The following is a 12,210-nucleotide window of genomic DNA, read 5'->3' as shown; positions in this document are numbered from 1 at the left end:
TGTTGTCATCTTGAGCGTGAGCAGTGTGTGGCCATCGGTTGGTTCACTACATGCCCATGGTTTCCTTTTTCCCTACTCAACACAGTCACAATGTTAATCTGTAGGCAGAATTTCGAGTGCAAGAAATGTGCTAGATGATGTGTAGATACATGTCTTTTGCAAACGGAATACTAATCCAACCAACAAACTCGAGAAAAGTAGAAAATTAAAGCTACTTTATTGCTACAGCCCAACACAAACAAAAGCCACTTTTGATCAAACCATATTTGTCCAAGAGTGGAGCGTCCATGTGCGCGCGATTAAAAGCCGATAACAATATTTGTCTAGGAACAAACACTATTTGGCCACGACATGTTCACTCGAGAAGCCACCACTGACCTGCCGCACGTACTCCTATATAATGGTACCTCGCAAGCTCTGTGTTCCATCATCGGAAGCTTCATCATCCACCACACTAAGGCAAATAAGAAGAGCTTCCAAGTTAGTTTTATCTACTGCGAGAGCAGCCGACATGGCCATGAACATGAAGGCCCTCGCACTATGCATGTTGGTCCTTGCCATTGCTGCAGTGACCGCCCTCGGCTTCAGTAGCAATGAAAATGCTGTGCCCGGCAACGCGCAATGTGGAGGCAGAAGGAAGTGCGGCGGTGGCCTCTGTTGCAGCAGGTTCGGGTACTGCGGCCTCGGCGGCGACTACTGTGGCGCCGGGTGCCAGAACGGCCCGTGCTATAGAATAGCCAACGTCGATGAGAATGATGTGCCCAGCAACGCGCAGTGCGGAGGCAGAAGGAGGTGTGGCGGTGGCCTCTGTTGCAGCAGGTTCGGGTACTGCGGCCTCGGCGGCGACTACTGTGGCGCCGGGTGCCAGAACGGGCCGTGCTATAGAACAGCCAACTATGATGAAAATGCCCTCCCCGCCAACGCGCAGTGCGGAGGAAGAAAGAAGTGTGGTGGCGGCCTCTGCTGCAGCAAGTACGGGTACTGCGGCCGAGGCCGTGACTACTGTGGCGTCGGGTGCCAGAGCGGGCCGTGCAGCAAAGCAGCCGAGGTCCTCTCCGATCAAATGATGTAGACACCGTTGTGCATGTCGTGGTGCTCTGTGTCTGCCTAGCTCCAATAAAATTGCTTGATGCCTGGATATCTGCATGTTCGTGGAAGGCTAATAGGCACCCGTTCGTATGTATAATGGTACTATGTGTGTACTGAATAAAGATGGACCGCATGCAGTCATTTGTGTTGTCATACAGATCTACACCGTGCTACTGGCAGTGCATTGGTTTTCTGTTAAAACATGCAATCTTTACGCTCGGCAGCCGTGCGACCAATCGGACATGGACTTCTTCGGATATGTGTCAATTCTGGATTTCAGGGGGCTTTGCTGCGGCACAGTTCCTAGACCATTTTGCGATTGCCACAAGAAAGAACATGATACACTATAGGAATGGGACAAGATGCCCACGGCCAAAATGTCGGGACCGTCGGCGTACGGCCTGGCCAGGGCAGCCCACAATGACGGCCGTCGGCGTAGACTGGCCGTCGGCGTAGAGATGGCTACTTTGACGGCTGCCCTCGGTGTCCACCTGGCCGTCGGCGTACGGCATGGCTCGCATCCAGGCCGTTTGGTGCGGCCACGGCGTCACCCTAGACGCCGATGGTTGCCCTCGGCATAGCCCCCCACCTATGCCGACGGCCACCCTCGGCATACACCTTTTTTCCTTTTTTCTGTCAAATTTTACTCTATATTTATTTATTTATTAGTCTAAATTATATAAAAATGGTTCTATTTTTTAAGAATTGGTCGATGACATATGTAGGTTCCACGCGTGACGCTCTTTGCAGACGGGTCAACCGGAGCCAGTAGGCCTAACATCTGCTTTTCACGTACATATGTCCTAAACAAAGCAAAACAAAGGGAAAAAAGTCTATTGGTAAATCGTCCTACGGAGAAAGCTATAGGGGTAGATCTGTGGGGTCCCACTCTATGGTTTACAGACCTCCAGAATCGCTGGAAAACTTGCATATGTCCCTAATATATGGGTACAAGTGTGTTGTAAGGTTTGGCTAACCTTGCATGTACCCGACGTGACGCTTTTCGTAGACACGGGCTAGCATTTGGTCAAATGCAGGATCTGTATGTGGAAACTACTGCTACGTGTCAAATGGAGCCTATTTTATGGTAAGTATGTCCAACCTATGGTTTCCATGTATATATGTCCTAAACAAACCAAAACAAATAAAAAAAATTCCATTGGTAAACCCTTGCATGAAGAAAGCTATAGAGGTAAATCTGCGGGATCCCCGCTTTAGGGTTTCTCAAGATACATACTACTGGACTGTCGGAATCGCTGAAAAATTTGCATGTGTCCCTAACATATGTGTAGTGTGATGTAAGGTTTGGATAAACTTGTATGTACCCGGCGTGGTGATTTTCATAGACATGGGCTAGCACTTGGTAAATCCAGTATCTGTATGTGGAGCCTATTTTATGGTAAAGTATGCCCAACCTATGGTTTCCATGTACATATGTTCTAAAAAAACCAAACATAAAAATAAAAATGTCCATTGGTAAACCCTCGCAGGGAGAAATCTATAGGGGTAGATATGCAGGGTCTCCGCTCTAGGGTTGTCCAAGATACAGACCACCAGAGCATTAGAATCGCCGGAAACTTGCATCTGTCCCTAACATATGTGTACAAGTGTGATGTAAGGTTTGGCTAACCTTGCATGTACCCAGCGTAATGGTTTTCGCAGACATTGGATGATATCTGCTTATCACTAGAATTGGATGGGAATCTTGGTACGCCCACTTTTCAAGATTGTCTTGAAGAACAAGTTACCGAGAAGGGTGCTCATGTGATAATGGCCCAAACCCTAACCCCTAACCAGTAGATCAAGGCAATTATTCTTGGAATAATGTGCCTAAGTGCCGTCAGCGCATGTGGACTACCTTGTTGAAGAGAACGCGATGGATGATATCTGCTTATCACCGGCATTGGATAGGAACCTTGGTACGCTCACTTTTGAAGGTTTTCTTGAAGAACAAGTTACCGAGAAGGGTGGCTCATGGGATAATGGCCCTAACCCTAAACCCTAAATCTAACCCTAACCCTAACCAGTAGACCAAGGCAGTTCTTCTTGGAATAATGTGCCTAAGTGGTGTCGTCACCGCAGGTGAACTACCTTGTTGAAGACAACACGATGGATGATATCTGCTTATTGCCGGCATTGGATGGGAACCTTGATATGCCCACTTTTGAAGATTAAGAACAAGTTACCGAGAAGGGTGGCTCATGTGATAATGGCCCTAACCCTAACCCTAAACCCTAAACCCTAAACCTAACCAGTAGATCAAGGAAGTTCTTCTTGGAATAATGTGCCTAAGTGGTGCCGTCAGCGCATGTGGACTAACTTGTTGAAGACAACACGATGGATGATATTTGCTTATCACCGGCATTGGATGGGAAACTTGATATGCCCACTTTCGAAGATTGTCTTGAAGAACAAGTTACCGAGAAGGGTGGCTCATGTGATAATGGTCGTAACCCTAACCATAACCCTAACGAGTAGATCAAGGCAGTTCTTCTTGGAATAATGTGTCTAAGTGTCGCCAGTGCATGTGGACTACCTTGTCGAAGACAACGCGATGGATGATATCTGCTTATCACCAGCATTGGATGGGAAACTTGGTATGCCCACTTTTGAAGATTGTCTTGAAGAACAAGTTACAGAGAAGGTTGGCTCATGGGATAATGGCCCTAACCCTAACCTTAACCCTAACCAGTAGATCAAGGAAGTTCTTTCTGGAATAATGTGCCTAAGTGTCGTGAGCGCATGTGGACTATCTTGTTGAAGACAACGCGATGGATGATATCTGCTTATCACCGGCATTGGATGGGAAGCTTGGTATGCCCACTTTTGAAGAATGACTTGAAGAACAAGTTACCGAGAAGGGTGGCTCAGGGATAATGGTCCTAACCCTAAACCCTAACCCTAACTAGTAGATCAAGGCAGTTCTTCTTGGAATAATGTGCTTAAGTGGTGTCGTTAGTGCATGTGGACTACCTTGTTGAAACACATCATTTTATGTGCTAAATGTTTTCCGTGCAGTGGTAGGATATCTCCTACGCACCACCTATCACATGCATATGCGCGCTAGCCATCTGGGATTCCCCCGGCTTCCTGCGGTGTCCCGTCTAATCCGTTGGAAACTGACCGGGTTTGAACTAGGGCCACACTCTCCATCGCTCAATAAATCCCGGGAAAAATGTTTTTAGGTCTAGGATGCGTCATTTTCTATGCTAAATGTTTTCTGTTTAGCGTGTTGGCGGACGGGTGCACCCACGCGCCCGGTACGGCCATACCGCATGTCTCGGCGGACCCGTTTTGCATAGTTGGCAAAGTAAACGAAGTCAAAAAAATCGAGCGGAGTCGCGTGGCATCATTTTATGTGTCCTAGTAACCACTACAAAACACGGAATTGGGATACGTTAATTATCTTGAAAAATCCTTCACGAACAGGGCTATCACGTCTCAAGTTCTATGGTTTTTAAGGGAAATGGGTAGGAAATGGCCCGTGGCACCACATAGTTTGTCGGAACGAGGTCATATTTGGCACGTGCGTGGGCCTTAGGATGGGAAGCAAGGCCCCGGTCGCGGATTTCCAATCCGACCCACGGGCGATGGTGTTTCCATTTTCGGGGTGCCGGAACGGCCTTTTTGTGAAGCAGCTACATGGTGTGCATTTTAGTATTACGTGAGACATCCGCGCAGTTACGCACCACCTATCACATGCTATATGCACGCGCTATCCATCTGGGAATCCCCTCGCCTTCCTGCGCTGTCCCGCCGAATCCGTTGGAAACGGATTGGATTTGAACCAGGGCCACACTTTCCTTCGCTCAATAAATCACGGAAAAATGTTTTTAGGTCTATGGCGCATTATTTTATGTGCGAAATGTTTTCCGTTTAGCGCGTTGGCGGATGGGTGCACCCGCGCGCCCGGTACGACCAAACCGCATGTCGTTGTGGCCCCGTTTTGGTATATATGATGGTCAAAAAAATTAGGTGAAATGATTAGGTTAAAATTTTAATATGGTCCAATCTAATCGATTCAAGATGAATACAGATAGAATTCACTACGGGAAAACACTACGTTGCCGTGCGACCAATCGCACGGCAAAGGCCCTTATTTGCCCGGCAAAGGATTTGCCGTGCGTCGACGCACGGCAACATCTGCACGGCAATGCCCTCGACGGCAAAGAAGACATTGCCGTGCGCCTGACCAAACCGCACGGCAAAGGCTCGTTGCCGTGCGCGCCCTCGTTGCCGTGCGCTCGAGCGTTTGCCGTGCGCGCGCTCGTTGCCGTGCGCTCGAGCGTTTGCCGTGCGCGCGATCTCTGCCGTGCGTCCTGGAGGCTGCCGTGCGCCCCGACGTTGCCGTGCGCTCTGTCGTTGCCGTGCATGTCCTCTTTGCCGTGCGCCCACTCCCCAGCACGCACGGCAAAGGTTTCTCCAGGTGCACCCGCTGGCTTCCCAGGAGCACAGGCTTGCGCCACGTGGCGCCTTTGCCGTGTGTATGCACACGGCAAAGTGACCAAATGTCCTTTGCCGTGTGCAAAGGCCCCTGGTTTTTTTATTTTTTTTTCTGTTTTCCACTAATCCCTGCATTTCAAAATAGCATTTCACATATATATAACATATACAACATATATATTCACCATAGCATCACCAAACACATGAACAACACCACAAATACATCAACACACATAGTTTATGCATAACAAGTGCAATGTCCACACAAATACATCAACACACATCAAGTACAAGTACAATCCATAACAAGTACAATCCAAACACATGAACAATCCACAAATCCATCAAGACCATGCCATCAACCTTGTCCTCCTCCGCTTCCGCCGGCCTCATTGTCATTGCCTTGTGAATAATTATCTATAAGGTTGATGGAATGAACATTTGCATTTGCATATTGAACACTTGAACAAGTACAAGTAGCGGGTTGGGCACAAGAGGACTCACCGAGGTTCATGCTCCGGATGATGTTCATGTTGTTGACGGTGATAGGTGTCCCCGGGGTCTGAGTGGGCGGTGGCGGCATCCACATGGAGTAAGGTGGAGGAGGAAGACTCCCCGGTGGAGAAGACAGAGCCGTCTGGCTCATGAGCCAGCTCATACGTACTGCTGCTGCTGCATCATCTGCTTCTTCTTTGTTGCATCTCTTGCATCATACGTGTCTGCTGCTTGCTCTTGCAAATCTCTGCTCCATCTCGCGCCTTTGCTCCTGGGCCGCCTGCTCCTTCGCTGCCATCTCCTCCTACGTTGTGTTGCCGCGATGTCATTAACATTTCAATGGAAAGCATGTAAAGGAAATGTAGAGACCCGAGGAAGAACATACCCGTAACCGCTCGACAGCTAGATCCGAAGCCCGTGGCCGGGGCTCTACCTCAGGCTGGCCGCTCTTACGACCACGACGGATCTGGCGGAGAGAGGGAACCCTCGCTGGGTCGACGCACCCGTCACCAAACCATAGGCGGCCATGCTTCAAGCCTTCTCCCGCAAGCACCGCGACCTCAGGGTCAAAGTCCTCGGCCTCTGGATTGGCGTCCTCGCCGTGCTTCTGCTTGAACTTGGAGACATACGCCGTGCACTGGGTCTCGGATTGCGGGTTAACCCACACGGACCCCGTCTCAGGATCAGGCGTCTTCCTTTGCTTCATCTTCTTTAGCACGGCAAAGACGTTAGGCTTCGCTCTGTCACGACTTCCTGCAAAAGAGAACATGTAATTGAGTGAAGTGACACACCCTTGCGGAGTTAACAAATATATAACATGAATTCAAAGAATGAAGGAACCATTAATTTGCTCACCTCCTTCTGCAGGTGAAGAGAGATGGGGATGCTGCCTTGGATATGCGATCCACCTCGCATCTCTGCCCGCTTCGCCTTGCCCTCCTCGTGCTTCTTGAGGTACTGGGGGCATGTCCACCACATGACCATCGCACGAAAGCACCTATCGTCGTTGCCGACGTACTGAGGAGGGTTCTACATGCACAAGATAAACCCATTATGGTAAAATAAACTACATGGCGATAAAGAAATCAATAACACATAAATGCAAATACACTGCAAGTACTGCCACGGCTGCATGAGCGTGTCGCGAGCGTCCTCCTTACTCATGTGGACGAAGCGGTCGGCGTGCCGTCGCGGACGCATTGAATACGTGCCTCGTAGTGCATGCCGATCACCCTCTTCCTTGCAAGCTGGTGTAGGACATCATCGCACGCATTCTCCTTGCCCTCGGCCCTCTTGAAGTATTTCTGCAACCATGCACATAGGTAAAACAAGGGGCATTAGTGCAATTATTGTGAACCAAGGAGAGTGTATGAATGGTAAGAAGTCAAAAGTCACGTACCCAGAATTTGGCAACAACCATATCCGCCGCGGTGCCGCGGCCAAGAGGATCTTCCGCGAGGCTGTAGTGCGCCCACCTCCAAGCTACGTCGCAGCCACCAGTAGGGAAGTTGACTATCCCAGGGAAATACCACCTAAGTAGGCCCCCAAGGATGTTCGAGTACCCACGTGGCGGTCTCTGCGTCGGGTCTTCAAACTGGAACGAGCTGCACCATGAAACGACAACATCAATATGTATGTGATAATAATTTTGATAATGACAAAATTGCGATAACGAAATGCCAAAAAATAACATGTACCTCCTTCCATAGGGCACAAGAACAACGTGCACAGTAGCGCCAGCTTCTCAGCGAGGGGAGCTGTGTTATCCCACCCCGTTTTGGGTTCCTATCACGTGGCGTCTGCCTCTCCAAAGCTGGAAGGTACTGGTAATCCTCCGGCTCACACCACTCTAGGCTTGGATCAGGATCGAACACTAAGTTCCCCAACCCCTCATCCTCCGAGAGGTCCTCCTCGTCCCCCTCCTCCTCCTGGTCCTCCCCACCCCCCTCCTCCTCCTGGTCCTCCCCACCCACCTCCTCCTCCTGGTCCTCCCAAGCCCCGTGGTGCTCCTGGTCCTCCTCCTCGTCATCATCATCGGCTGCGGGAGGGGGGCTAGGACTAGGAGTGAGTACCCGCGTCGCATTCTTCCTACGCGGCCGCCCTGTGGGAGCGACAGGAGGGGGGCTAGGAGGGGGGGTAGTAGCTCGGCCCCGCCTCGAAGTCCCTACACCTACCAAGTCCTTGAGCTTCTTTTTAAGACCGCCACCCCTTTTTTTTGGCGGCATGCTTCAATCACCTGCAAACACAAATGAAGAGAGTGGTTTATTAGTACGCAATATTGTAAAGAGATAAATATTAGTGAAAGCAACGAAATATAAGTAGATGAACATTAATGAAAGCAACAAATAATGCAAAAGGATGAACATTAATTAATTAGTGGAAGCAACAAATAGCTACCATAGAGTTCTCTCAAACATAGCACGGAGTTCTTACAAATAACCTAGCTAGACAATCTCTATTACACGGAGTTATTACAAATAGGCTAGCCTCACAATTACTACTACATAGATCAGTAGCCTGTGTCGCCATCCGTGATTGGACCGCGTGTCTCCTCATCGTCATCAGGCTCGGCGAACCAATAATCATCAATGAAACCTGGAGGTGGTCCATCTGCATCGAGGTCAATCCCTGCTTTGAACGCCTCGAGCAAACTCAGGTCTTCCGGGGCACGGACATCCTCGGCTTCATCTTACGCATTGTCTCCATCCATGCCCGCGTCTTCTTGTTCATCGTCTATGACCATGTCATCGATAGTCGGCAAGCCGATTGTGAAATGGCCGAGGAGCCCTTCTTCCTGATAAAACTCGACACTCCTTGCTGAGGGGTCTACGCGGCGGTAATCGTCCTTGTTTGGCGGGGCGGCCTATTGCGTGAAGGCACCGTCATCACAACATCCCATCCATGTAGACGTTTTGTCGGGTTTCGCACGCGTACGGGAGATAGAATACTTGAAAGGCCTGGGTTGCCAAGATGTACACATCCTCTCCCTTATAAACGGAGTTCCTTTCAACTTCGACCAACCCAATTTCAGGATCCCGTCTCACCCGACGTGGGTCAAACCAATGGCATTTGAAGACGATGGGATTTAGCCCTTTGTGAAACCCGTAATTCAGCTCGTATATACCCTCGACTCTTCCATAGTAATGGAGCCCATCATCACCTTGACATACCACCCCACTATTTATTGTCTTCGCGTTGGGCCGGCTTGTTGTGTATTGATGGGTCTGGAAGCGATACCCGTTCACGTCATAGGAGTTGAACGCTTCTACGGAATGGTCAAAGCCCTAGCAATTTTTCTTAGCTACGACTTCATCTCTTTGTCAGCTTCTTGCCTACAAGTTTAGCACACGAAGTGTAGAACGAGAAAGGACCGATAAATGTAGGAAGTGCTAGCTAATTTGGATAGAATAGTACCAAATTACAAAACCAGCTACTGAAACCGAAACCGCCTCCCTTATCGAAAATTTGCTTGGATTCTTCCGGGGTAGGCTCCCTGTGGGTATTCTTCCAATGTATAGCCTTGAATTTCCTATACCGATGAAAAGAGGAAGAGTTAGCCACGAACATACGAGTGAATGTTTGCGAATAATTAAATGGTTCGCACTTACTCGATGTACGGCTTCACTTCGACCATGGTGTTTAAGACATACGAGTGGATCAAGGTCCGTTCTGTACGGCTTCGAGCCACTTGACTTGCCACCAAGCCCCACGAAGATGCTAAGCTTGGGTACTTCTTCATTGTTGGCGGCATTGTAACGGAGGACCGGGTTGTGCTTTGTGGGAATGTTGGGATCATAGTGCTTAGTGGTGAAGTTTGCCACCTCCACGTTCAGGACTGCCTCGGCTATGGATGCTTCGATCTTGCATTTATTGCCGATCATTTGACGAAGCTTTTGTGTTTCTCTCTCGGGACCAAACTGCCAACGGCCCCAATTCGGGCCCCCTTTAAGCACTCCTCCGCGAGGTGCAGGATCATGTGTTGCATCGGATTAAAAAACCCCGGAGGAAAGATCTTCTCAGGATCGCAAAGCAACACGGGTGCCTCTTCATCCAGCTTCTCAATCACTTTAGTGTCTAACTCCCTAGCACAAATCTGGCGGAAGAAAAAACTCAACCTCGCTAGCACTCGCCAAGTCTTCTCATGGGACATAGCCTCGAATCATCACCGACATTATCCGCTCAAGCCATATGTGGTAGTCATGACTCTTCAGTCCTTGTACTCGTAGCGTTTCAATGTTCAGGCCCCTCATCCAGTTGGCTGCGAACCCATCGGGGAAAAACAAGGAGTCCTTCATCCATTGGAAGACCTCCCTTTTTTGGGCCTTTGTGAGGCAGAACGGAGCGTGTGGCTTAGTCCAAGTTTTTTTGGCACCATTAGGTGGCTGCATGTTCAACTCCGGCCTATCACACCACCTTTCTTGATCAATTCGAGCCTTTATGTTATCCTTCATCTTCTCAGTGTCCACAATCGTGCTCCAAATGGCTTCACTGATATTCTTCTCGGTGTGCATTACATCAATGTTATGCGGGAGCTCGAGAAACTCAAAGTAAGGGAGCTTCCATAAGCACGGCTTGTGAGTCCATTGGTGTGTCTCCCCATATCCTAAGAAACCATTCCCATCAGGGCTAGGCTGAAGAGCATCTAACTCGGCCTTGATTTCCGTTCCGGTCTTCGGAATTGGCTTCGGGCCACGGACAACACGGCCTTTCTTGAAACTCTTTACATCACTCCTGTATGCATGCCTCCGCTCAAGGAACTGTCGAGCTTCATCAAAGCATGAATACTTGCCTCCCTTGTTTAGCCAGAAGAAAGTCACGGCCTGTCTGCACTGTGGGCAAGGCCACTTCCCATGTGTACACCACCCGCAGAACAAAGCACGTGCTGGCAGGTCATGCAGGGACGTGTGGTACCACACATACATATCGAAGTACTCCTTCTTTGATGCGTCATATGTTCGGATCCCGCGACCTTCCCAGCCACGAACCAAGTCATCCACCAGCGGTTCCGGTACACATTCATGTTCTTGCCCGGGTATTTGGGCCCTGGGATTATCATCGACACAAACATGTTCTCTCGATCTCATGCGTACGCTGTGGGGAGGTTCATGGGAATAACAAACACCGGCCAACAACTGTATACTGCAGCCGACATACCATATGGATTGAACCCATCGGTAGATATCGCAATCGCTACGCTCCTCGGGTCACCTCGCTTTCGATGGAAATTTCTTCACAAAGTTCTTCCATGCAGTACCATCCGACGGATGTATCATCTTGTCGGTGTATCTGTTTCCTTCCACGGCCCACCTCATCGGCTGGGCAGTATCCTCGGTCATGAAGAGCCGCTGGATCCTCGGTAGAACTGGAAGATAGCGGAGGATATTCTTGGCAACCGTGGTCTGCCTCTTCTGACCATCACCATTGCGGTCTACCTCAAAGTACCTAGAGGAATTGCATTTGATGCAATAATTTGTGTCAGCGTGCTCCTCTCTGAATAGCATGCATCCCTTTGGACAAGCGTGTATCTGCTGAGATGACATCTTAAGGTCACTGAGCAATTTGGTCGAATAGTAGAAGTTTTGCGGCAAGAGGTGCCCTTTCGGCAGAAGGCTGCCTACGATGACCAGAAGTTCATCGAACCCATCTCTGCACAAGTTCCTATGGCACTTCAAGGCCATAAGGCGAGCGATGGCATCTAGTTGGGTAACCTCTGTATTTTCATGTAGGGGTTTCTGCGAAGCAAACAGAGCCTCATAGTACTCCTTTGTGTTTTCCTCCGGGTCCTCACTTGTCTCCGCATCCCGAGGTGTCTCCACCTCTACATGAGAGCTTTCAGGCACATTACCATTAGCCAAGTTTTCTAAGCACCTATCAAAACCAGTGTCATATTCCCCCCTAGGTTGAATCTGCCGCACCTCCTTCCTAGCACGTTTCTTTGCCTTTTCTCCATGGTAAGTCCAAATCCTGTAGGACGGTGTGAACCCAAACTTGATCAGGTGCATACTCATAGTTTCCTTGTCCTGTGCCTTTCGGTTAGCGCACTTACTACAAGGGCACCAAACACTTATAGGTCTGCTAGGGATGGCAAACGCCCTATCCACAAACTGTTCGGTCTTTTCTCCCCATTCATCAGTATAGTTCCACTGACTGATTCTGCCATCGTACATCCAGCCACGATTATCC

The 12,210-nt window shown here is 49.4% G+C and overlaps 1 protein-coding gene and 2 long non-coding RNA genes across 3 annotated transcripts; 1 reads left to right on the top strand and 2 right to left on the bottom strand.

Annotated features, from left to right (window-relative positions):
• Window positions 1-442: 442 nt before the first annotated feature.
• LOC139832928 (uncharacterized) lies at window positions 443-1,230 on the top strand. The gene has a single exon (XM_071822940.1). The coding sequence runs from the start codon at window positions 512-514 to the stop codon at window positions 1,070-1,072; it is 561 nt and encodes a 186-aa protein (XP_071679041.1). The 5' UTR covers window positions 443-511; the 3' UTR covers window positions 1,073-1,230.
• A 4,436-nt stretch (window positions 1,231-5,666) lies between these two features.
• LOC127305664 (uncharacterized) lies at window positions 5,667-6,179 on the bottom strand. The gene is made up of 2 exons (XR_007854061.2): window positions 6,037-6,179; window positions 5,667-5,949 (listed from the first exon to the last, which is right to left on the bottom strand). It is a non-coding gene; the product is annotated as an uncharacterized lncRNA (long non-coding RNA).
• Window positions 6,180-7,256: 1,077 nt separating this feature from the next.
• Window positions 7,257-7,775, bottom strand: LOC139832929 (uncharacterized). The gene is made up of 3 exons (XR_011747817.1): window positions 7,725-7,775; window positions 7,427-7,631; window positions 7,257-7,331 (listed from the first exon to the last, which is right to left on the bottom strand). It is a non-coding gene; the product is annotated as an uncharacterized lncRNA (long non-coding RNA).
• Between the last annotated feature and the right edge of the window lie 4,435 nt (window positions 7,776-12,210).

This window comes from Lolium perenne, chromosome 6, assembly GCF_019359855.2.
Source record: "Lolium perenne isolate Kyuss_39 chromosome 6, Kyuss_2.0, whole genome shotgun sequence".
NCBI lineage: Eukaryota > Viridiplantae > Streptophyta > Magnoliopsida > Poales > Poaceae > Lolium > Lolium perenne.
Note: the sequence above shows the minus strand (reverse complement) of the source record. Positions and strands in the feature narration are given on the sequence as shown.

What these genes read in the sequence shown, in the direction of transcription:
- LOC139832928 (XM_071822940.1), top strand. Translation starts at nt 512, where the DNA reads ATGGCCATGAACATGAAGGCCCTCGCACTATGCATGTTGGTCCTTGCC.